At 47.7% G+C, this 25020-nt stretch overlaps 7 protein-coding genes across 7 annotated transcripts; 4 read left to right on the top strand and 3 right to left on the bottom strand.

Moving 5' to 3' along the window:
• Nucleotides 1-30: 30 nt before the first annotated feature.
• On the top strand, nt 31-1251 carry L3040_002269 (uncharacterized protein; the record flags this gene model as incomplete). Its single annotated transcript, XM_066155493.1, has 4 exons — nt 31-40; nt 106-352; nt 401-483; nt 533-1251. 4 exons carry the CDS (start codon nt 31-33, stop codon nt 1249-1251), a joined length of 1059 nt encoding a protein of 352 aa, XP_066012492.1.
• A 2321-nt stretch (nt 1252-3572) lies between these two features.
• L3040_002268 (uncharacterized protein) lies at nt 3573-4688 on the top strand (the record flags this gene model as incomplete). Its single annotated transcript, XM_007289832.1, has 1 exon — nt 3573-4688. The coding sequence occupies one exon, from the start codon at nt 3573-3575 to the stop codon at nt 4686-4688; it is 1116 nt and encodes a 371-aa protein (XP_007289894.1).
• Nucleotides 4689-4940: 252 nt separating this feature from the next.
• Nucleotides 4941-7802, bottom strand: L3040_002267 (uncharacterized protein; the record flags this gene model as incomplete). The annotated part of the gene is made up of 3 exons (XM_007289833.1): nt 4941-5164; nt 5283-7329; nt 7383-7802. The coding sequence occupies 3 exons, from the start codon at nt 7800-7802 to the stop codon at nt 4941-4943; spliced, it is 2691 nt and encodes an 896-aa protein (XP_007289895.1).
• A 2289-nt stretch (nt 7803-10091) lies between these two features.
• Nucleotides 10092-12830, bottom strand: L3040_002266 (uncharacterized protein; the record flags this gene model as incomplete). Its single annotated transcript, XM_007289834.1, has 4 exons — nt 10092-10678; nt 10733-12101; nt 12414-12673; nt 12794-12830. 4 exons carry the CDS (start codon nt 12828-12830, stop codon nt 10092-10094), a joined length of 2253 nt encoding a protein of 750 aa, XP_007289896.1.
• A 6277-nt stretch (nt 12831-19107) lies between these two features.
• On the bottom strand, nt 19108-19683 carry L3040_002265 (mitochondrial 54S ribosomal protein uL11m; the record flags this gene model as incomplete). The annotated part of the gene is made up of 2 exons (XM_007289836.1): nt 19108-19434; nt 19555-19683. The coding sequence occupies 2 exons, from the start codon at nt 19681-19683 to the stop codon at nt 19108-19110; spliced, it is 456 nt and encodes a 151-aa protein (XP_007289898.1).
• Nucleotides 19684-21566: 1883 nt separating this feature from the next.
• Nucleotides 21567-22882, top strand: L3040_002264 (uncharacterized protein; the record flags this gene model as incomplete). The annotated part of the gene is made up of 4 exons (XM_007289837.1): nt 21567-21589; nt 21650-21865; nt 21930-22734; nt 22784-22882. 4 exons carry the CDS (start codon nt 21567-21569, stop codon nt 22880-22882), a joined length of 1143 nt encoding a protein of 380 aa, XP_007289899.1.
• A 507-nt stretch (nt 22883-23389) lies between these two features.
• L3040_002263 (uncharacterized protein) lies at nt 23390-24174 on the top strand (the record flags this gene model as incomplete). The annotated part of the gene is made up of 6 exons (XM_007289838.1): nt 23390-23550; nt 23632-23669; nt 23731-23746; nt 23839-23926; nt 23977-24039; nt 24088-24174. 6 exons carry the CDS (start codon nt 23390-23392, stop codon nt 24172-24174), a joined length of 453 nt encoding a protein of 150 aa, XP_007289900.1.
• Nucleotides 24175-25020: the final 846 nt, after the last annotated feature.

Below are 25020 nucleotides of genomic sequence, written 5' to 3'. Positions count from 1 at the left end.
CTCTCTCGACTTGCCAACAACTCGGCCAAAATGGCTCCTCGTAAGTCCTTCATCATACCCCCTCATCCTCATCTAAAATACCAAGCTAATGCGTCTGGGACTTAGAACTCCAATACAAGCTCTCGAGCCCCCCGTCCGACGCCATCTCCTCCCTCAAATTCGCGCCCAGTGCCCCTACACGATTGCTGGTCTCTTCATGGGATAAGAAAGTCTACTTGTATGATGCAAAAGACCGAGAAGCAGGCGGAAAGCTGATCGAGAAGTACGAGCACCGAGCCCCCGTACTCGATGTGTGCTTCGGCGCCGACGATGATGAAGCCTTCAGTGCAGGGATGGATTGGCAGGTCAAGAAGTTAGTCACATCCTCTTCTTAACATATAGATACTGATTGGTGGTAAAGGATAAATCTTGAGACTGGCGAACAGACTGTGCTCAGTGCACATGGTGCACCGGTCAGATCTGTTGTATACAGCAAGGAGCATTGTAGGTTCCAGCTACAAGGGACGATGCAACCAATGCTAACATGTTCAAGCACTCCTCATCTCAGCTTCTTGGGACTCGACACTCCAAATCCACGACCTCAAGAATCCCGATCGAGAGCCAGCAACAATTAAGCTCCCCGCGAAACCACACTCCCTCTCCATAACGGCGTCCAAACTGGTCGTAGCCATGGCCGCCCGTCTAGTCTACATCTACGAATTGCACACCCTCACAATGCACGCATCACAACAAAGTGGCACGACCACAGACCTTGAACCTTGGCAACAGAGAGAATCATCCCTGAAATTCATGACTAGAGCAGTGTCCTGCATGCCCAATGACGATGGCTATGCGACCAGCAGTATCGAGGGCAGAGTGGCCGTGGAGTGGTTCGACCCTTCAGCTGAATCCCAAAACAGGAAATACGCCTTCAAGTGCCACCGCCAGCCCGACCCCGAGGGAGACGGAACGGACATTGTGTACCCAGTCAACGCGCTGGCTTTCCATCCGGTCCATGGCTCATTTGCGTCAGGCGGTGGAGACGGCGTGGTCGCATTGTGGGATGCTGTGGCGAAGAGGAGAATCAGACAGTATCAGAAGTACCAGGCGAGCGTTGCTGCTCTGGCTTTCTCCAGCGATGGTAAGTACTTGGCTGTCGGGGTGTGCCCTGGATTTGAGAATGGGCAGGAGGATTACACGGGTGAAGGAAAGACTGATGTCTATATCCGGGAACTGGGCGAGACTGAAGCGAAAGGAAAGGCGCCTAAGTGATCGGTCCGGCAGAGTAATTTCTCATGAGTGAATCTATCTATTTAGCAAGGCGTTCTGGATAGAAAAATGGAACATATATACATCGTATATCGAACCCTCAAATTTACGAGGCTACTGGCCACGAACCTTTTTATAGCAACTGTGTTTTTGGCTAGAGTCATTTCGTTTCAGTAGGGCTCAATGATCGAAAGCTCGGATTGCTTTCCCCAGTGGGATTGGTATTATAGCCTCTGACGATCCTTCACGAAATTAAAATCTCTTCTGCATCCTCGTTATCTGGATTCATACCGCCCCCCAGCCTATTGACAATATTGATATACCTAGTCGACAGGTCAAAGACAAACATCTATCGACCTGGGGCCATTGATTCCAAGTTTGAACTTACGTTTCGTGCGAGAAACACTCGTCATCTGGAGGCACAAAAGTCTGTATCGTATTTTATCCAATTCTTGCCTTTGATGAGTAGTATTGACTGAACTTTGGTGTTTCGTATATACAGGATTAGAGGGGATGAGGCTTTCAGCAAGCCAACGCTCTCAATGTTGCAGCTTTCGTTTGTCTTTTGTTGGATCCGCTTGCTTACGATCGATATGTTGGATCCTCTCTTGAACATGGCAATATATATATATATATATATATATATATATATATAACCTGAATACCTGGGTGTTTGGAGCTCAAATTCCAGCATGGACTAGTGATCAGAACGTGTACGTGCCTTATTTTTGGCAGGTTAGAAAGCCAACAGGACCTATATTTCTATAGAGAGGATCCCGGCCCTCGATGCGCGCTACGGTAAGGCTTATTGAGATCCCTTGATGATGCGAGTATACATGCAAGGCTATGCGGTCGTACTATGTGAAGTAGTAAAGCGATCCCCACGTCTAAATTACTGCGAGACCTTTCCATGAATTGTGTGATGGTCCGCTTAGCTCGGCAAGTCTCCGAGAGAACGCTGTTTTAGCATGACCTTATAGAAGTCCGCCTACCTCTATTCGCTTTGCTATATGTTATTCCTGAATTTGAGATTTAATCTCATTACTTATCTGATGTGTAGGTTTAATTCCCAATCGGGGTTTTCGTCTTCTTTCTTTCGCTTAATGCCTACTGTGAGAAAAAAGGGGGTCTAAGCGAGGAACGAAAACACAAGGGCAAGTTCGAAGAAGGCAGATCGGAAGACCTGACGGGCTTCGTTATCAAATTTCCGATAATATCCTGTCCGGTTAGTTTGTTCCAAGTGGAACAGGTGAGCTGATGCTGAAAACATCAATGCCCTGCTGATCTGATCGCTGTCTGGGCTCCTCTCCTGGTGTTTCTTTGGGGCGAGAGTTTCGCAGCGGGCTTCACTCAGAGTCGGAATATCCATGCTACGACCTTATTCCCGGCTGAAAATTTCCGGATGTGTGACCGGGAAACGACCAGAGCTGGACTGAGAGCTGATTGGGTTATGCCGAGTGCAGATCCAACCGTTGAGATTAATAATTCGGGGAGTATCGTGAAGGGTTCGGGTAGAGGATTTGTCTAGCTACGAGGCCTCTCTGAGTTTCAAAAATTAGTGGGAGGATAGCAGTTATTCTGGACAGTGATAAGTGATGATGATTGACAACCAGTCGTCATGGCCTTGAATCTGTCTATATTTACCATACTCACGCCAGTCGTATTGCTAAGTAACAGAAGAAGCTTTAGGAGCTGAATGTGCATAAGTCGCTTTCTCGTGCCCTTGCTCGAGTAGCGTCTCCAAAACGGTTCTGGCACAAAGGACCCGCTTCGATATTGGGGTATTACAATTGACAGTATGTATATAGCATCGCCCGACGGACGGAAGATATTCTGAGATAATCCGAGATAATCCGAGATAATCCTGAGCCTTCTCGTTATATTTTTATCTGTCTGTGAATACATAGCCGGAGCCAGTGACATGGCCTCATCTCTATACCATCTTACCTCTATGCGCTATGATCTATTGGAATAGAAAATATCCTACACCCCGCTAGTCATGGCCAGACACATATCAGTGTGGAAAATCAGTCTCGGAAATTTGTTCCTACTTGTTCGAATTTGCTGCTCTTTAGTGACTTGATCTTCACATATGAACTCGAGGTGCCTTAAAGTTTGCGGTTAAGCTGCTTCCCGCTGTGGTTCGCTCTTCGTTATTCGCTCCTTCCCAAACCGACCTCAGCATATCATCCGTGAAACCAAATTCCACGACTTTCACGCATACTCCAACTCAAACGTCCTCAAGAATCCGAAATTCTATCATTGAACCCTTCATTCCCTATCCGCTATCCCAGATTCGCTCTGGAACCAATTAATTTGCCAGCATGAGCTTCGACCTAACTCCCTGCATCAGCGATGCTTTCGATCAACAGGATGACTTCTACTCATGCCCAGAACCACCGCCTCCTACCTCTATCATAGAGAAATCGTCATTTGCTTGCAGTTTCCAAATCCCATCGCCTATATCACAACAACAAATACTCCAGTCCTTTCCGTCTCTCCCCTGCCTGACGCCCATCTCCGAGACAAAAACGACCTGCGTCCCCCCACCGCTGCGACCCTCAACTGCACCGCCCGATTCCTACCCAGAAATCCCCATCGAGTACCTTCCCCACCTGTTCCTCATCGGCGCCGGCCAGTCCGGCAAGATCCACCTCCTCACCTCCACCGCCGTCCTGAAGCTGCCTATTGAAGGACACCGGGTAGACCTCAAGAACGAGAGAGAAATCTACAGCCGCCTCGCCGTCTCTCAACACCCCTCCATCCTCACCTACCTCGGCCAGCTGTACAGCGGCATCGTGCTGGCCTACCACCCCCTAGGCAACCTCCGCATCTTCATCCACGGCGTAGCTGACTCTGGTCTCGGCGTTGCCGAGGAACACCTCCAGCTCCTCGAGCGGAACCGCACACTGTGGGCCAGGCAGGTGGCCGAAGGCGTGCAGTTCCTCCATCAGAACGGCATCGTGCATTGCAACACCTCGTCCGAAAACACGCTCATCACGTGCAAGCAAGACGTCGTGCTCTGTGGTTTCAGCTCCTCGATCATGGACGGCGTCGCCAGAGTCGGGGAGACACGCTGGTCCCGCTGGTACAAGTTTGTGGGCGATGAGGATGGGGATGGTTCTGGAGAGGGGAGGCAATATAGCGTCCAGGATGATCTGTGGGCGGTGGGCACGGTGTGTTATGAGATGTGGACGCGACGAAGGATGTGGGGGGACTTTGAGGAGAAGGAGAGAGTTGAGTTGTACCAGGCTGGGGAGTGGCCTTGTCTGGACAGTGCGGGACATATGGGAAATGTCATTGCGAAGTGTTGGTTGGATGGGTACGGGTGCGCGGGCGATCTGTTGAGTGATCTTGGGGAGGTTTTTGAGAGCGAAGAGAGTAAGGCGGTAGCGAGCTGTATTGCGGAGGAGGCGTCCGCTTGGCAGGCCGTTGATTGATTGAGTGCCGGCCCTCCTTCGTATTGCTATTCGTACAAAGCAGAAAGGATCTGATTGGGTAATAACATCAATACATGGAGCTTGCGCAATCCGTCTAGAGGGTAGTATACAGTAATAGACAAGAATGGAAAGAGATAGATTGACCAGGTTTTGACTCCACTCGGAGCGTCAGCCATCGAGATCCAACCACCATAGCAAAAGAACCCCAAATCCCGCAGCGACACCCGGATTAGAAAGCGTATACTCGTCAATCTAGCCCAGCAGCTTCAGGATATCTCCCATCCTAGTTGTCTTCTGCTTATCGCCCTTAGCCTTCTCCTGGAACGCCTTGCCGACAAGCAGTCTCTTCTCGGCCTGGATATCCAAGACGCGCTCCTCGATACTCTCCTCCATCACCAGCCTCCACACTGTGCATGGCCTCGTCTGCCCAAGTCTATGTACACGGTCAACAGCCTGGTCCTCGATGGCAGGCGCCCCTGGAAGGTCGGGAAGTCAGCAAAGGTCACGTTTTTGGTGTCGCGGGAGGAGTCTCGGGAGCCAATTGATCACGAGATTTCCAACAGGAAGGGAATGGCGATGGCACGATCAACTTACACCACGAATCCGCAAGAATGACTGTGTCAGCCGCCACCAGATTCAAGCCTACGCTGCAGACGGCCAAACTCGCCAGCAGGATCCGACACTCCGGATCGGATTCCAGCGCAGTCATGCCCCTGTCCCGCACAGTCGCCGACATCGAGCCGTCGATTCTGGCGAACTTCATGCCAGCCTCGACCAGCTGCGCTCGGATGATGTCCAGGAAGCTCGTCCACTGAGAAAAGATGACGACTTTGCTCTGGGGATCCTTGCGCGAGGCCGCGAGGATGCTCATCAGGGCTTCCGTCTTGCTGCTCTTGGTGTTGACGTCGATGTCCTTTACAGGGATAGCCTCTTCAGCTGGTTTGGGATACACGAGCACGCTGGCGTCTTTGAGCTCTGCGCGGCACATGGGGCATTTTTGCTGCAGCTGGATGGTGCGGGCGATGCAGTCGAGGCCGAAGACGTGTTTGCAGGCTGTGATGACGGGGTCGTGCAAGTTCTCAAGGCAGATGGGGCATTCCTCGCTACTCTCGATAGTAAGTTGCAGGAGAGCCTGCAGAGCAGCAACATTTTTTTTGGTGAGGGCCACGACCTCGTCATTCTCGAGGAGGGCGAGAAGGTCGCTAACGCGCTCACCACAGAGCTTCCAATGACAGCAAACTTGTCGCATTCGGAGCAAAATTTCAAGAACGTGACGGTAGGCGTTCTGTCCCGGCTTTGCAGATTGCAGTTTCTGCGCCATGCCTTGGGCTTCGGCTCTCAGGGCGTCGTATTTCTCGCGTTCGTCGGGGCGGAACGCGATCCGGTGGACATACTCAGAGAGCTCAGGGAGCCTGAGATCAACGAACTTCATGTCTTTCTTCCGGCGGAGGCAGAGGGTGCGCATGATGGAGTGCAGAATCAGGTCCGCGTTGCGGTCGCCGAGTGCCAGGGGGCGGGTGAGGATTGCGTTGAAGAGTTCTAGGCGCTCGAGACCGCCAGTGATGCCGATAAATTTGAGCATAGAATAGAGATCCTTTATGGTGTTGACGATGGGCGTCCCGGTTAGCACCCACCGGCACTTGGCTGCAACGGCTGTAGCTGCAACGGCGGACTTTGTATTTGGATTGCGGATAGTGTGACCTTCGTCCAGCACGATGCGTGCCCAGTTCATAGAGAAGATACCATGCTTTCGGGGGAGCTTCTCAGGGACAGAGCCCTTGGCATTCTTGTAGTATTCGGCACTGAGTGTACCATATGTTGTGACGACAACGTCGTACTCGCCCAACTCCCCGAAAGTCATTAGACCACGACCACTTCCATGATAAGTCATAATCTTCATGTTCCGCTCTTTCTTGACGTGTCTCTCAATCTGTTGCACCCAGTTTGACATAACCGAAACGGGGGCAATGATCAATGTTGTACCAGGGCCGCCTTCACAGATGACACTGATGATTTGAAGGGTCTTGCCCAAGCCCATGTCGTCTGCTAAAATTCCTCCTCGGGCCAGGACTGGCGCATTTTGCGTCGAGAAACTTGTTGCAATATTCTGAAAGGCACTCTTCCTCGTCTCGTGTCTCTTCCATAACTGCACGATATCCTTCGAGCCAGGAGCCGGCAACACCGGGTTCTCCTTCTCCAACATCCACGCCAAACCCTGACGCTGGTACGGGAGGAGCGTCGACACCAGGTCCTCGGGCTGCTCAGCCATCGGCATCTTCGATAGAGCATCTTCACCCTGTCCCCAAGCCTCAACAAGCTGCTCCACGTCTCTCGGCTTGAAGCGCTCACTGTTCTCGATGAAATGCGAGATGTTAACTTCGGGCACAGGCTCCGGCTGACTGCTGCCTTGCGAGCTTTGGAAGCCCATCTGCTGCCTCTTTGGAGGAGCCACAGGCGTACTAGGCTTCTTGGGAGCCGCGATGCCCTGCTTCTGGATGGGAACTCTCCGAGCCTTCATATTGTCTTCCAATATCTTACGGGCAGCTGGATCAGCGGGCCCAAAGACTCTGAGACGAATCGGACAGTCCCACTGGCCCTTCTCACCTGTAAGGATTCCTTCCAAGACGATAGATCTTGCATCCTGTCATGTCTTAGCAGATGCCATATAGGAGCCAATGGAGAAGATAGCGATACCATGAAGGGCGCCAGCTTGGAAGCGAGATCCCTTGGAAGGTGCCCAATTTGAGTTCCTTGGACATTGTTGATCCGGATGGCGTTCGAATCATACGGGTTTCCAGGCTCTCTCTTCACCATGACCTGTTCCCCAACGGTCGCATAGCCATTGTAGTATCTCACACCCACAATCTTGCCATTGATAGCGCCCACGACCGTCCAGCCGTTTCCCTCATCCACATCCTGACTCAAGTCGATAATCTCATCCTCTTCATCAACAGCACCCCAGGCGTCACGAGTTAGCGACTGGCGTGCACGCGGCTGCTGAGATGCAGCTACCGGGTTTGCGTTTGTACGCGCCTGTTTCGCCCGTGGACTACCGTCCTCGCTGTCAGACAGGCCCGTAAGCTCGGCGCTGGAAGATGTGCGCTTGAGCGACATCTTGGATGCTATTCTTCTACAGTTGCTGAATGCACTGAAGGGGTTTGCGGAGAAGGGTCCTTACGCGAACGTTGTGGCCAACGCTTATTTTGACGATTTGATCACGTGCTCATACTAATCATGGAATTTTCTATCACTATTGACCGCCTAGCCCGCCGAAGGGAGGATCACTTTAAAGCCATATAGCTATAAAGTGAAGTCAAGTGAGAGTCGATCTTGACGAGCTTTCCTGGAGTTGAGAGAGCAATATCGATGTTTGGACTTTGGCATACTCTTCTTTTCGTACTATCCATCCTATCCGAAGGGCAAGGGAGTACTCAATCGTTATCGACGCTCTTTTCGATGACAACTTTTTCGAACTGTACTCGAAGGTATTGGAGGATGATATCAGGTCGATCCAAGAGAAGATTATCGAGGTTTGGCGCTTGGAAGATCGATATGATGGACTGTATATAAACCCTTGGCTTTGCACCTCTTGGGAGGTCGCAGGGCGACAAGCGCGTGCTCCGCTATTCACCCGCTAGACGCAAAATAATACTACTATTACTACTATTAATCGTACCCCTGGTCGGAGTACTAGTCAGAGGCAGGAATGCGGTTCCTAGTACCCTTCAGTAATACGGTCAATTTTCAGTAATACGGTCAATTTTTTCGTGATTTTTCTTTTAATACATATATCTATCACAATTCTTAATAGAAAAATTATTTTTAAAATATAATATTATTCTTTAATAATAGACCTCCTTTAAGAAAAAGATTTACGTATTAATAGGATTTTAAAACGCGCTTATATTCGTATATTAACCTCGTTGACGCTATTCAAATAACTTTCCATCAAGTAAACAACTAAATAATTAAGCAACCACAAATAATTACATGTAACATTTTAAAAAATCATAATCGCTAGCTTCGAATCTTTATTCTGCTTTATTTTTAATAGCTTAACGCAATAATAGCTCGATCGGTTTCTGCAAATTCGCCGTACTTTTTAAATTTTTAAAGTGCGCCGACCATTTTAAAAGCTTCGCATCTTTACTCAAATAGCCGCCCATTTCATTACAACCTTTAACAGATCGGTCCATTATTGCTTTAAGCTATTAAAATTGAGGAAGAATATAAATTAAAAGCTATCAATTATGATTTTTAAAAAGGTTATATATAATTATTTGTAGTTGCTTAATTATTTAATTATTTACTTAATTAAAAATTATTTAGATACCGCCGACGAGGTTAATATACAGATATAATCGCGTTTTAAAATCCTATCAGCTTTTAAATTTTTTCTTCAAGTAGATCTATTCTTAAAGAATAATATTATATTTTAAAAATATTTTTTCTATTAAAAGTTGAAATAGATATATATATTAAAAGAAGAATCACGAAAAAATTGACCGTATTACTGAAAATTGACCGTATTACTGAAGGGTACTAGGAACCGCATTCCTGCCTCTGACTAGTACTCCGACCAGGGGTACGATTACTACTACTACTACTACTACTACTACTACTACCACCTCGACCTCGAGTCTTTAACCATCCGTATTCAATAACCCCCCCCCCCAACAAAAAACCCGTCTCTGAACTACCTATAAGCTACCTATCATTTTCACCTTTCAAATCTAATAATCATAAAAAAAGGTCTCAAATTTACAAGTTTTAAATACGAAAAGAGGACTTAAGGCATAAAAAGTCACATACGCAACTATCTACACAAAAAACAAAATTTCACAAAGGAGTCAACGACTTTACGGATATCACAAGCGTAGGTGGTGAGCAGCAGCAGCGTTCCATCCAAATTCATTTCGGTCGTACGCGCAGGCTTTCGATTTTCGGCTTCTCTACTAATACACAAGAAAAGGGCTCAGTCTGAAAATCGACCATGTACTGTGAGACGGTTTACTTGGCTTGTGAACGCAGACAATGTTGGAATATGAAGCGGAAGATGTCATCATGAATCCAATCAATCGAGGCCCGACAGATCGAGGCTAATGATGGAAAGAAGCCCCCTTCAAGCATCGTCCAATCCTTTCCCTCAGTCGCGTTGTCTGAGCCCCACCGTCCTCTGGATAAAGAATCTACACACGCGCTCTGCATGTGCCAGGAGTGTCTATGAACCATACCTGAGAACCTTAAAGTGCCAACGTAAAAGATATATGACAGCCCAAGCCAGCGCTTCGCTCAAACGTCCCGCTCCATTCCCCAAACCAAACGCCAATCAACCCAGCCTAGGTACCGCCCAGCCCATATCAAGATCGATACAAACGCGGAGGAAGTTCAGACAGCTGCTCGTCATTTTGTAGGAGGAGTTTGAGAGGCAGGGGGCTCAAGAGTATGTTGGTGGCCTGGTGCGTTGAAGACCTCGCCTTTCTCCCCTTGTCTGCAGATGGGGGTGGAGGAGACCCAGGCATCCGCTAAAACATCCTCCATCGTCGCCCGATTCTTCGGGTCAATCTGCAGCATCAACGAAATGATATGCCTACTCTCCCGCGGCAGAAGACGGAGCAGACGCCACGGGCCCTTAATCACCTCAGGCTTTTTGTCTTCCGAACCAGGTGCCACTTTCAGGTTAGTCTTGACCTTAGTTACAGGCACAGGTGCTACTTCTAGCTCGGCATCCTCGACTGGAATCTCGGGGTCATTCGTTAATTTTGCGGGCAAAGGGATGTCCGAGTGCCGCTTCGTTTCAGTACCTGGAGTTGGCGGTGATGCAAATAGCTTATACGAATTATCTGTCATCCGGGGCACCTTCCATGGGAATCGGCGAAGAGACATGCAGCAGAAAATAATGGCAAGCGACCAGATATCAGTTGGTTGAGGATCGTATTTCCGGTCTTCGTACACCTCAGGGGCGAGGTATGGATCAGATCCCACGATACCTGACTACAGTCAGTTTAAATTCTCGGCTTCTTCATGACAGAGAAAGTGCTTACCGCTTGCAAGTACGATATTGCTCTCGAACGGATACTTGAAGACGCTCGCACTACCAAAATCGATGATTTTCATGATTCCGTACTGATTGACAACCACATTGTCCAGCTTCAAATCTCGATGTGCAAGTCCCATACTGTGCAGATATGTGACACCGCTGAGAATTTGCAAAAAAGAACATGTCACCTCCTCCCTGGACATCTTCCCGGTCATAACGATTGCGAACAGGTCATAAGGGGCGTACTCCATTACTTCGTACCATTTGTTCTTCTCGTGCACAATATCCAGTGTTTCGATAATGTTACCATGATGCAGCGTCGATCCTACACAAAACTCGGCCGTGACTTTCTTGGCATACTCCTTTTCGGTCTCGTACGAATGTCGAGCTCTGAACTCCTTGACGGCGAAGGTTGTTCCATCACTGCTTCTCTTCATCAAGCGTACCGATCCACCAGCTCCCGCTCCCAAGACTTTGCCAAACTTTCCATATTTTGACTGCAGGCCATGGTCATCACCGAAAGGCAGTTGCTTGGGCGATCTAGCCGACTTTTGAGCGGGCGGTGTCTTGTTCCCTGACTTCGTAGACGGCGTCGGAGATGTTGTGCGTTTTGACTTGTGATGTCCTCCCATTTTCAAAAATCTTTTGAGCTCCGACATGGAGCCATGCTTACTGTTAATAGGGGCGGAGCTGTCATCTTGGTCGTGATGGTTTCCAAAGATAGAACGGCGCTTGGGCTCCAATGGGTTGACATCAACAGCGCTTCGCGATGATCGTGGTAGGTTCAAAGAAGAGCTGGAGTTGACTCGTTGTTTCGAGTTGAGGGCCGTAAACTTGAATCGAGAGTCGATCTCTCCTACCTTTGGCTGAGGAGCTCTCTTATGTGCAGCGTACGGGTCATTCATATCGCCAGCTGGCGTGAACGGACGGCTATACGTTGGTCCTGGGCCAGGAATCCGACTCGGACTTGCATCTCGGGAAGTCGGGACAGAGGATTCGTGAGTACTAGGGCCAATAGCAAATGAACCGTGATGCTTGGAGGGGGCGGCAGAACCTGACGTTCGAATTGCTAGGCCATTCACTTGTCCCGAGGATGTTGGTCTAGAGGATCCATTGTTTGTGGTTGTTGGTGATGTGCCAGGCGGGGATATCTGGAGAGTAACGACCGCAGGGCCTACGTCTGCTTCCACCTGTTGCAGAGGTGACACCTTCGTTGTAGACTCAATGGCATCCCTGGATAGCGTCGCCGCAGGTGTGATAGGCGGTGAGTGCATAGATGATGGCCGAGGGCTGTGACGAGGCGACTGCCTGTTCGACGGCGTACGGGTGCTGTGTCGACTTGCTTCTCGAGAACTATCGTCGTGGGAGTTAACCTATAACGAGGGATGAATATAGGTTCAGGATGAGGGAAGAACCAAAGAACGGAAGGATGAGAAAGAAAATATATATAGGAAATGAAAGGTGGTAGGGTGTTAAGGACACTCTATTGACTTTACTTGGTGCCGTGAGGATCTGAAGATCTCATTTGCAATGCATACGAGAACGAACGATGACCCCGGTAGCACAAGGAAACGCCTAGAGCATCCAAAATTGGCCTGCAGAGCCCCTAAGAGAGCACTTGCTCATTTCCCCTTCCGGTTATTCCAACGATGATGAGAGTTTTTGTAGAAACCAAGCCAACATACCCTCGATACCGGGAGAGAGATGGGCTCAAATGCGTACTGGCTCATTCGGCGTCCCTGGAGCTCCGTGCTCTGAAATGACTGTGACATTTCTTTGATGCTCTCCTCTTCCTGATCTGATTTATGTTGTGGTGCGAATGCCGGATCGATCTGTAGGGGTTCGGGCTCGATCTCTTCGTTGGCAGCTGCGAAGTGGACGGTGGGCGACCCTTCTGGTCTTGAACCATTGAGGAGGGACGAAAAGTCGGCGATATGGTCGGAGCCTGCAATCCGAGATGTCTCTTGTCAGAAAATGGGATTGTGAATGAGCCTCTCTCTCTCTCTCTCTCTCCCCAGGCCTGACCCGGCGGAATCGAAACAGAGGATTGTAAGCACTGACGTACCAATCGGACCCTTGGGAAGATTGTTCCGCCCAGCCATAATTCAGGAGATAGTAGAATAGCGTGTAGCAGGAGCAAAAGCAAAAGTAAGAGCAAGCAGGCGAGTGCGGGGAAGGAATCTTCGTATTCTCTTCTCTTTGATGGCGGGTTCGGCTTGGGGTTTAGCGATGGAGAGACCGTGAGTAGTATGCAAGATAAGACAAGGCGTAGATATTCGAAGGGCAAAGGTCGCCCGTGGTGGGGCGGATAGAAGTCTTGGAAGTTGGATCGGGAGGAGAGATGGAGATGGAGATGCAAGATATCCGATAGCTAGAGATGCAACCCAATCGTTAACGGCGGATTCGACCACGGTCCAGTCCACGACGTGATGATGATGAGGATGATGAGGATGATGATGGTAATGATACCTAATGGTGATGATGATTATGGTGATGGGGACGGCGATAGGGATTAAGAATCCGCTTACGTGCGCGAGTCGTAAAAGCAAGGTAATTACGAAGTAGCTGGAATCAGTTTGGCACCCGGTGGCTCGGATCTGGATAGAAAGGAAAAGTGTCGGAAAATAAGAAAGGGTCGGATAGACCAAGAGCCGGCCTTTCCTCCCAAGCGAGAAAACAAAGCTTCTACTTCTAGAAGGCCTCTAACACGGGACTACGACGACGACGACGACGACGACGACGACGACGATGAACAACAACAAGTCGGTCTCGGCAGAGGTAGTATTAGTTTCATAGCTAACAATGTACCAATTGTTCGCTTACCAAGTATCTAAAACTCCCCTTCTGTATGGCGATTTCATGTGCAAGACATTCCGAGCAGGAAGTGGGCCACCCCCCGGCCGAAAGGGATCTCTATGTCGGAGAGGCTCAGTCGGACTCGGAGAAAAAAAAAAAAGCCGGACTCTGGTAATCGTCTGCTCGCTTAGGTAGGCCTCCTTACATCCTTTCAGTCTTAGTCGGCATAAGCGATTGCGGATCGGAAGCGAATGCGGATTTTTCGAGTATATTAGAAATTCTTTTATACTATAGCAATTACTAATACGATCAAGAAATATTTATATGAATAATTAATTTACGAGTATACTTTCTTTCGAAACATTTAAAATCGTATTATCCGATAAAATATCTGATTACTGATCGACAAGACTTCGAATCATATACCACGGTACAGGCTTAAGTATTATCCCTCGAGGGTAGGGAAACCAGGAGGTTTGAAGTGGAAACTAAACTTTTGAGGCACTTTCGAGGGGTAATACTTAGGCTTGTACCGTGGTATGAAAGGTACTCGAGAAGTTGTAATAAATGCTAAGAGTTAGCTATACTCGCTCAATAACGAAAGGATCAACTAGAAAGCCCAAAAAAAAAAGTCGCAAATGATTTCATTACATCGAAAGCTTAACATCTCAGGTCGATAATAAACTTGTTGCTAAGCAGCAAGCTAAAGAAAATCTCGAATCTGCTGCAAAACAATAACGAATCGTCGATAAGCTTTAAAAAGAAGAAATAGATGCTGAGTATCGTAAAAGAATCGATTTACGCAAAGATAAGCGCGAGCGTAAAAGGATTATACAAAAACGCTTTGCTGCAAGCTTAATTATTGAAGACGACGATGCAATACTTATTCCAATTCTCGATTCGGAAGAGATTTAATAGTTGCAACAACTACTTGATCGTCAAATTCTGCGGCCTCGTAAAAAAAGTATTCCCTCACCAACTCTCTCTCAACCTGAAGGTGTGTTTGGCTCGCAGATGCAAGCCAAGTTGCACTACCAAAATATTCTTGCATCTTCAAGTTGCACGTCAAGATGCAAGAATTGCTTTAATCTGTCTAGCTCGTGCTCGTAAATCTCGCAAAGTGTGCATTTGATCTTGCAATTGCAATTACATTATATAAATCGGACATCGAGCAAAAAGCTCCAAGTCCTAAGTTGCAAGCTCAAGTTGCAAGCTTTTTTCGACCCCCTTTCCTCGCCCCCCCTTTTATTCTATACTCTCTTTCTTTTAAATAATTCTCGACCACGCAACCTCTTCATTATGCTTTCTTCGAAAAATATTCTGAAAAAACGCAATCTGCGGAATCGCAATATTAAAATTAATATCGCTGCAATAAAAGCTTGCGCCGCCGTTCAATATTATAAAAACAAATTCGCAAAAACGCTTTAGCATACCTCCGATCTAATAAGCCTCTAATAAATAGAAAAGCTTTTTGTAAGCCACTTATTACGAATTAAAAATAGCTTAAGAGTTACTCGAGAAGGATTTCGATACATTCGAGACCTTTGCGCGCTTTTTTTTTTCGTGCAATAAGTTCTTTAATAGTTTTTTTAACAGCCTTAAACTTGAAAAAAAGACTTATAATGTCAGAAGGTAGTAGTAGCTTGAAGACAGGTAAAGATAGAAGTATAAGAGCGTAAAAGTATATAATGGTAGTGAACTGATCTCTGGGGCTCTAAGAGCATCCTCGGATCAGTATATATGCTTTACGTTATTACTAAGACTAAGGCCCCTTAATCTCTTATAATATGATGCGAGATTATGATACGCATTATCAGAATCTCTAACTTATCGGATCCTCATCTTAACTATAAGTGTAGCGAGGACTTCCCGGTAGTTATACGGATATTGAGTATCCGAGTAGAGTATTCCTGTCGGGTGTGACATGATAATCCTGTAAGGTACAATTATTGTCACGCATGACATACAAAAAGAGCCTCCGTAATAGTAAATCTCGAATTCAAAAGGATCGACATAATAGCGTTATTAATATCGAGTTTCTTATACTACAACTACCCCCTCCCATGAATAAATGTCGGACCCAGTTTAGGCCCATAAATCATAGAGGGGTGGTTTCTTAATGGCTCAAAGCCCTGTCAACTCCATTGTATAGACTAAATACTGGCTCAAAGATATAAGTTGATTGGTTTAAGCCCTGGTAAGATTCCCTGCGAAATTATACTTTCGACATTTATTCATGGGAGGGGGTAGTACGTAGTATTAACAGATAATTAGTAATTATAACAATGAATTTAATTTTTTCTTTAAGTCTTAAATTGCAGTTTGCTATTTAATTTGCTAGTTGCAAGCCAAGCATGCCTTAATCCGTGCAACTTCTACTACTGTATCGAGTTGAGTTAATCTTACTACTATTTAAGATCAACTCAATTGCTCACTTGCACGGACCTGCAACTGCAAGCTAAACATACTACTAGTACAGTACCCTACTCTCCTCCCTCATATATAAATATCGAAAGTATAATTTCGCAAGGGATCTTACCAAGGCTTAAACCAATCAACTTATAAGGATCTAGCTTTGAAAAGTGTCTTTGAGCAAGTATTTAGTCTATACAGTGGAGTTGACAGGGCTTTGAGCCATTAAGAAACCACCGCTCTATGATTTATGGGCTTAAACTGGGTCCGACATTTATTCATAGGGGGGAGAGTAATTAGTAAACCTTTTCTCGATAACGATAATTTAATAATTACAACCGATACTATTAAAGACCCCTCTTTAAAGCAAGATATTTTTCCTTTTCTTAATATTAATATCGATAGCGATGGCTTTCATGCTAATAATAATAGAGATTCAAATTAATAGTAAAATAGAAAAATCCGCATTCCCTTCCGATCCGCAATCGCTTACTTTTTTTAAGACTGAAAGGATGTAAGGAGGCCCACCTAAGCGAGCCGACGATTAGCCAAGCGCCAGCTTTTATTTTAAGATGCAACCTAGTACCACGGTACAGGCCTAAGTATTACCCCTCGAGGGTGCCTTAAAAGTTGAGTTTCCACTTTAAAACCCCTGTTTTCCCTACCCTCGAGGGGTTATACTTACGCCTGCGACGTAGTAGTAGGTGCTCTTGTTGATTGGATTGATCAATAGCTAAGCATTCCCCAAAATGCATTCCTCTAGTCTACCGGTACCTACCTTGTTATGTGTGGAGCTGCTACTTAGAATCATGAGCCTTAGTACCCAACCTCGGAAGATATCCTTCTCCCGCTTTTCTCGAAGAAGCATGCATCTTGACGCAGTAAGAAAGTACAGTAGCGTCGGCGTCTTTCACGCACCGCGGCTGCGAACGATTCTCGGCGCGCCCTTTTGGCATGGAATTATAAGGGATACCGACATGTTTATATTTGTATTTCTGCACCTTTTACAGCACGAACCGAGATTTAGGAGACTGGAAGTGACTGTGTTCCCGCGGCCTGTGCCCTTGCTGCTGACTCTTGAGGTGGTGGTACTGCATGCTGTGATGCTGTACTTCAAGTAGGTAGGTGCTGTACCGTTGACGGGCAGCTGTGGCACCCTGGAATATGTGTACCAGCTGGCCGGGTTCCCATCCTTTTCTCCGATAATTTATTTCTAAAAGTAACGTCGACATTTTCAAATTGAAAAGGAATATTGCAATACTACCGGTATAATTAAGCTGGCCGGGTTCCTATCCTTCTCTTCGATAAATTATTTTTAAAGTGACGTCGATCTTTTTAAATCGAAAAGGAATATTGCAATACTATAAATAATTGATTAAGCAAATTTGATTTTATATTTAAGATAATATCTTCGATATAAGAACAAGAAGATAATCCTTAATTCATCATCATCATCTTCTACTGCAAGCATTACAAGCTTAAGCATTGTTTTCTTTCATCAGCTCGCATCAATAAAAGACTTTATACTAACACGATGCTACGATTGCAATCTACCTTCGCACTTTTGCTAGCCTTGAGCCTCTTCTTCAATAAAGCTCATGGATTTTGGTGGCCGTGGAGTAAAAGCCAAGTCATCGGCTATGCAATGGTTTCCGAAGTAAGTTTTAAACTTGATTATGTTTATGTAAAATAAGCTCATATATTAATTACGCGAATTACAGGAGCACGCTGATCTAATCAATACGGAAAACGATTTAGTTGTAGAAGATACTACAGACTATCAAATAGGACCTGGCTTTTACCTTCGTGAGTTAATTTATATAAACCGCTACTTGGTACGCAGAGCTAATAATCTAAACTAGGAGACAAACCTAGCTGGGAAAGTCAAGCAGGAAAATGGTATTGTGTTGTTAAAGCGGACAAGAAAAAGATGAAAGAAATCCGCAAAACGTTGATCCCGGAATATTACGAATCAAATATTAAGCCTGGTCGGAAGCAAAAAATACAATTATGGGGCGCAGAAGAAGAAGTCATCTTGCACTACATCCGAAGTTATCAAAGGATGTATGAACCCGAGGAAGTGCTGCGATTTTCTCGGATTAATGGCCTCGATCAGCAACTACAGATGAATATTCCAACAAAAATGGCAATTGACGGTGATTTGGGTTTCTGGGCCAAATGCTTTGAAACAAAAGAAAAGCTAAGGAAATATTCGGACAAGACTATTGAGTGGGAACGCGATTGGATGCCTCGTATCCGTCTCGGGAGAGCTACTACGTCGCAGGCGTAAGTATTACCCCTCGAGGGTAGGGAAAACAGGGGGTTTAAAGTGGAAACTAAACTTTTGAGGCACCCTCGAGGCATAATACTTAGGCCTGTACCGTGGTAGCTAGTAGTAGTTGGAGGAGTTCACTCGTGAACCAGGGTTCATGGGTCACTTAGCATGCCTCGCTTAGCATATCACAATTCAAAGGACTCCTAACTTGCTTATAAAACTTAATAGCTAGCTAGTGCACGTGATTTCTTCTAATTGTACAAAAGGAATCAGCTCCCATAAACCTTAAGGAGCAAACAGAAATAAGATACTATTACAACCGAGTGATTTGCAATTGCAAGTACTTTAACGACCCTTACGAAGTTACGAATATATTCCCCGATCGCTAAAGGCAATCCAACAGGAAGATCCAAAGTGCGTAAGGGAGGGTGTGGATCACGTAAGGGACATACGGGACATACGGGACATACGGGACATACGGGACATACGGGACATACGGGACATACGAAGGGCGTTGGCATCTAAGGTCACATGGTTGTGAGGTGATAGAATGGACAATTCGGCCAAGGCTGAGGTGTGCACGGACCCCTCAATGGACATATCTCCTCTTGTAAATGTACTTTGCAGCTCTTATTGTACGAAGTTCCTGGCCACCTTTGATATATAGCCTGTAAACGCCGCCGCCATGTTGTAGATTACAAGTCGGATCGGTATCCCATGCTTCGCCCGTTCATATTTCCCCACACAACCTTTACTCGTCCCTCCTTTATATCCTTCATATCCTTCTCTGCCACAAAGCCGATTGATATGTAAAGCCACCTCGTCCTAAAACCACCTCCGCCTCCCTCCTCTTCCCACCCCCCTTTCAATTCCAAATCCGTTCCTGCTTAACCTCCCTAGGCCTTAACCTCCACTCCCACACTCTTCGCGCTACTAACCACGCTCTTACACAGGCCCTCCAGACTCAGCCCACTCAGCCTCAACTCGCTCTGCTTGATCTTCGCAATCTCAAAGACGTGCTTGAGGCTCACGCTGCCCACAATCTCACTCCCACTCTTCCCCTTCAGCTTCCCCTTCTTCAGCTCCACGTTCGCCGCCCGCAGCAGCAGGTAGGTCGTCGTTGGCGTCCGGATCTCGAAGTGGAAGGACCGGTCCGGCCGGACGGTGACGCGCGCCGGCGTCGGGGTGCCGGGGATCATGTGCGCCGTGCGGGCGTTGAATTCCTGCGTTGGGCGCGTAAGTCATTGTCAGGTTCCTGGTGTTGCAAGGAAATGATGTGGGCTTGTGGGAGGGATTTTGTTTGGCTGGTAATGCGTGGGAAGGGGGAGAGGGGGCCAAGTTACTTTGCAGAAATCAATTGATTTCACTCCTTTGCTTCCCAGCGCAGGACCGACGGGCGGACTGGGCGTTGCTTGCCCGGCGCCGACGATGAGCTTCACGATCTGGTCCGCTGATTGTTTAGCGCGCGACATGGTTGCGGTTGTGGTGTGTTGTGTTGAGCCGCAGGCTGCGGACCTGAATCTGACTCTTGATGTTGTGGCGCAGAATTGTGGCTAATGAGAAAAGATCACATGACGGCAACGATCGATGCGAGGGTCTGGAAAGATTTTATTTTTTCCCGAGGGATCTAACGAGAGCTTAGTCTGCCTTGTAATTTCGTGAGATTGGTCTTTCTTTGGGTGGTTGAGGCGGATACGTGCGCCGCAGTCAATCAAGGACCTTCTTTCATACACGAATCTAAGCATAAACCCCAAGGAAATGTCCAAACGCTTTGTGTGACTTCTAAAGGGACGTATAAAACGCAATCTGAATGCAGCGGTATAGGCTTCTTCCCAAGGTTTTCATTACCGGTACTCCTTCCATTCCTTCTTCTTCCCGGTTCATCGCAACCCCCAGCCAAGCTCCCACGGACCCATGACCCATCCTGCCACTGAACAGCTTCTCCTGACCGTCATCATCTCATGCTTCAGAGTAGCAGAAGAACCTCACGATTGAACTAACCAAGCATTTGAATTTGTATTTGTGTAGCATAGTCCTTGGTCCCTGGATGGGTGTCACTTGCCTCACCAGCCGCAAGCCAGACAAAGCATCGACGTTTCATGGACTCGTCAAACATTACACTGCCAAGAGAATGCCTATGATCGTGGACTGCAAGAAGCCCAGAAGATCAAGAACATGGCCATGTGGATATCGGAAGAAGGCGAGAATGTTCAGAGATACTAAAAGCTACATATTGTTGATATGGAGCTCCCAGACGGACCACACAATCACTCAGGCGAATCGGGATTCCTGGTCTCCCGACATTGTGATCTGTCTTGGCTGCGGCATAATCGAAGAGGGGATGAAAACCCAAGCGCCGTTCCAGAATTCGGTTGGGATGGTTGGCTTGTTGTTTTGCGTTGAAGACATACAGCTGCTGAGACATGCAGCCGCTAAACATGACAACGGTCTCGATTCTCCATTCCCCGAAGCCCCTCTATCCCTAGCTACAAGGAGTTCAGATTATCACTTACCCCACAGCCTTCACCATGGGAAAGGAAAGGCTTATTGGGAAATACTGCTTCGGGTTAGAGCCATGGAGACTCTGTCGCATGTAATCGCACAGCTGCTCCAGAAGGGAAGAAGGGTACCACGACTAGGTGATCTCGGACAGGATGTTGTATAATGAATGGATACTTGATGCTCGCGAGTCCGTGGGGAGACCTCAAGGCAGAGTTGGGAGCGGTGCTCAACGGGCCGGCAATAGCAACAGCAATAGCAACAGCAGCGACTGACTGGTTCACTTGTAAACAAGCTTAGAAAGGAGGTGCCCCTGAGAAGGCGAGAGGCCACCTGAAACTGCGGGTGGTGGCTGGACAGACAATGATGAACCAGATCTGAAAGGGGCATCAGCATCAGCATCAGCATCAGCATCAGCACCAGCACCAGCACCGCGACTCGACGTGCCCGGACCCGCGTTGTGATCTGATACCCGGATACCGACTTTGACAATGGCATGGCCCGATTGTTGATCAAGACAAGGGTGTAAGCGCCGGGGACAAGCCTGTAGCTCGTTTAATCCCCGCGCCCGAGCCTGTTGTCCCCGTTTGCTGACATCACCGTGAGAAGGCGAGGCGAGGCGAGGCTTTAATCCAAAACTTCAGTTCCGTTCATGAAAGAGATATAACCACACTCCAGAACAACTCAACTCTCTACCTCACAATCACCTCACATCCACTTCACCTCCATTTCGACCACCACCTCGACCACCTCGACCACCTCGACCACCTTAACCACCTTAACCACCTCGCCCAGTTGGATATCCTCCACCCACCAACATACACACAAATACTACCGTACCGCACCTACCTTCAAGATGATGTCCTGGGCCCAACGCAAGTATGTCGAATCTCCCTTGTGTGGCTCGATGCTTGCTAACCACTTCTCCCCCTCAACAAGGTTGGCTGATGTCGCCGGCACCCGTGAACCCATATACGGCACCGACGCGATCCAATCGGTCGAGAGACAAACGGCAGAAACACCCTACACCGAGATCCAGAGAGAAGGGTTCGCCTGGGCCGCTATGAACGTAACGTCCGTAGAGACCGAGGTTTTCTATCTGCAGGCAAAGACGGGGCAGACTGCATTTGTGCAGGTGATTCACAGCAACGTCGGGTATGGGTCCTCCACCAGCTTCCCCGAGGAAAGAATCGCAAAGGCTAACCAACCTGCAATGAAGTGGACTCCGAACAACCTCCCAATTCAACTGCAAAATATACTACCCGAAGAAGGACAATAAGCCCAGCTTGTGGTCCTCTGATCAACTCAATGACGTCGACTTCAGTGATGACATGAACAGTTTCTACGCGCAGAATCTGGCCGTTGAGCTCTCTGAAGACGGCAATACATACACAATTAAGTCTCTGACGAACGAAGCCTCTGTTGTCAACCTCACTGTTACCCGGAAAGCTCCCGGCATCCACGTTGGGAAGGATGGTACCTCGTACTTTGGGACAGATCCCAAAGCACCGTGGGGGAAAATAAGACACGCCTTCTGGCCAAGTGCTATTGGCTCGGGAACAATCACGACTGCGGACGGGCCTATCGATTTCACGGGCAACGCAATTTTCATCCATGCTCTGCAAGGTATGAAACCTCATCACGCTGGTGCGAGGTGGAAATTCTGCCACTTTCAAAGCGAAAACTACTCGGCCATCATGATGGAATTCATTACTCCCGCTTCGTACGGAAACACGCCTGTTACCGTGGGTGTAATCGCCAAAGGTAGCGAGATTGTGATTGCTGGATCGTCTGGTAAAGCTACTTGGACCAAGGTCAAGGCCGACACGGTGAGCGGGTGGTCACCTCCAGAGGCTGCAAAGGTCGAGTGGAGCGGCAAGACAAAGGATGGGAAGGATGTAACCGCAGTCATTGATACCCCCCTCTCCGACCACTTTGACCGAATCGACATTATGGCGGAAGTCCCAGGTTTTGTCAAGACGATTGTAGCGGGAGCCGCCGGAACAAGACCATACATTTACCAGGTATGCCTCCTTTCTGCTTTCCATCCTTCATCTTCTAACGTTCTTTCAGTACCCGAATACCCCCACTTCCCTGAAGATCAAGGTTGGAAACGACGAGATCAACGAGCAAGGAACGCTGTACACGGAGGCAACCTTCATATCAGAATGACCCATCCCTTTGAGCGCTCATAATATTGCATGATTCAGTTCCTTGTTTGTTTATCAACCGGGTCGGCGTTGAGCAGAGGCAATGAACCACATTCGTTGGGTATAAATAGGCTGCATTGCGACTGGTGGCCAGGTTCTTTGGTAGTGTGGTTAATGATTTTGTAGAGTTGAGTCAATATAAATCTTGACCTCCATGCTTCTCTTCTTCTTCTTCATCTTCTTTTTTCGACGAGATGAATCATGCTGTTACAGCTTTTTCAAAGTGACCTTCATCTTGAACTTGAGCTCGTCAGATTCACCTCCGTACATTTGAGACCTCCCAAAAACACGCTAATGTCGCACGGGCCACAGTCACGCTCCCCACCCTAGCTTGTTTACAGATATGAAGTAGGTACTAAGAGAGGAAACAAGGAGCACAACGCCACCCATCGACATCAACGCTCTCAACCCCAGGTTCGCTTTGTTCGGAAAATCAATTTTGAGCCTCTCGAAGTCGAAGAGATACACGATGCCGCCATTTACACCCGTAGGGCGTCGCTCAGATGGCCGACCCTCGGTATCAGGAAAGGGCTCCAAGACCGTGGCAGCCGGCCGGGGCAAAGCAAGCAAGGGCCTCGGCCTCGGAAGGGCAGGAAAAGGGAAGGGACTGGGCGTGCCATTGCGCAAGCAGTACGTGGTCAAGGCTACTTCGTAACCTTTCCCTGGGTTACTCATTCCGCATCTTTATGCTAACTCCTATTTTTCGCGCAGGAGCCGCAAGATGATTAAAGATACCATCCAAGGCGTCAGTAAGTAGTGACGAATCTGCTCTTGCGATACTGAATTAGTTATCTAACAGTGTGTCAACAGCCAAGGGTGATATCCGGTATGTACCTCCACGTGACGAGGGTGGAGTTTGGAAGCACGCATTTCCAAACTCCGGACTTTCATGGTGCAGAGAGAAGCTGACAATTGCAGACGTCTGGCTAGAAGAGGCGGCGTCAAGCGCATCTCCGCTGGCATATACGATCAAGTTCGGTCCGCTTTGAAAGATCGCTTATCAGAGGTAAGTACACTTTCTCTGATTCGAATCGCAAGACTGACATTAGCACGCAGATTTTGAGGATTGCCGTGACTGTCACGGAGTATCAGCAGCGAAAGACCTGCACTGTTATGGATGTGGGTACATGTCTGATTTACGATATTGGGTGACGCTCATTGCAACAGGTTGTCTTCGCGCTCAAGAGACTCGGCCGTCCAATCTACGGATTCGATAGTGAAAGTTTCCAACCCAAGTCGAGGACCGGAAAGTAATAATGAGCATGTCTAACTTCAAGGCTTGGAGATCGTGTTCACTCACTTTCGGAGCGGCACTCTCTCTGGTTTTCTTCCACGAATACCGCGACATGCACACTCCCACTTTCGGGCACGTTTGAGACAGGTTATGGGCTTTCCGGACGCTTCGACAATAATTGTTCAGATTAGGCCTGGCGTTTGTTTTTGATGGTACCAGCTTCGGTCTCATTTGGTTTGGGAGATATGCATTTGTGGCTTTTCGCTTGTAGGAGTATTCGATGAGAATGTGTGATACCCATGGAGGCTGGATGGGTGGGAGGCATACGATCCTTTCATTAGGTTTTCTTCTGACTATGCTAAATGGAATGATAATACGAACACTTTTCTGAATCCGCACGCCTTTTTCTTATGTCACTTAGTAATTCGTTCGCTCAGTCCCCAACGAAAATGGAACCCCCTTCCGCTCTGTATCCTCTTGATCCTTACTCCGTACTCCCCCTAGACTCTCTGTTTTTTCCCTTCTGAAACCTATAGAATCGATGTGCGCGACTCTGTATACAAATCCAGCGCTCTGCACTACTCCCTAGGTCCAGGACGGCAGGCTAGCCTGCAACCCGCCAGATGCAAGGCAACATAACGACAGCAAGAAAAGTACTCCTCATGTACTCGCATTCGCTACTTACACTCATCCTAGTCTTTACACTCAACTTCCTACCCCTAGCACTCGTCCTCCCCTCTTCCTTAATCAGCCTCTTTCTAGTCCGCCTCGCCCTGTGATACAATCTATCCAAACTCTCCCTCCTGGTGGCTTATTACTTTCCAATACTATTTCATTTCTTTGCTGCTGTATAATCCCGGTCTTGC

This window comes from Drepanopeziza brunnea (genome assembly GCF_022702325.1).
Source record: "Drepanopeziza brunnea f. sp. 'multigermtubi' strain 214-2 chromosome Unknown ctg3, whole genome shotgun sequence".
NCBI classification, from domain to species: domain Eukaryota; kingdom Fungi; phylum Ascomycota; class Leotiomycetes; order Helotiales; family Drepanopezizaceae; genus Drepanopeziza; species Drepanopeziza brunnea.
The sequence above is the reverse complement of the archived record's forward strand: the minus strand, read 5'-3'. Positions and strand labels throughout refer to the sequence as shown.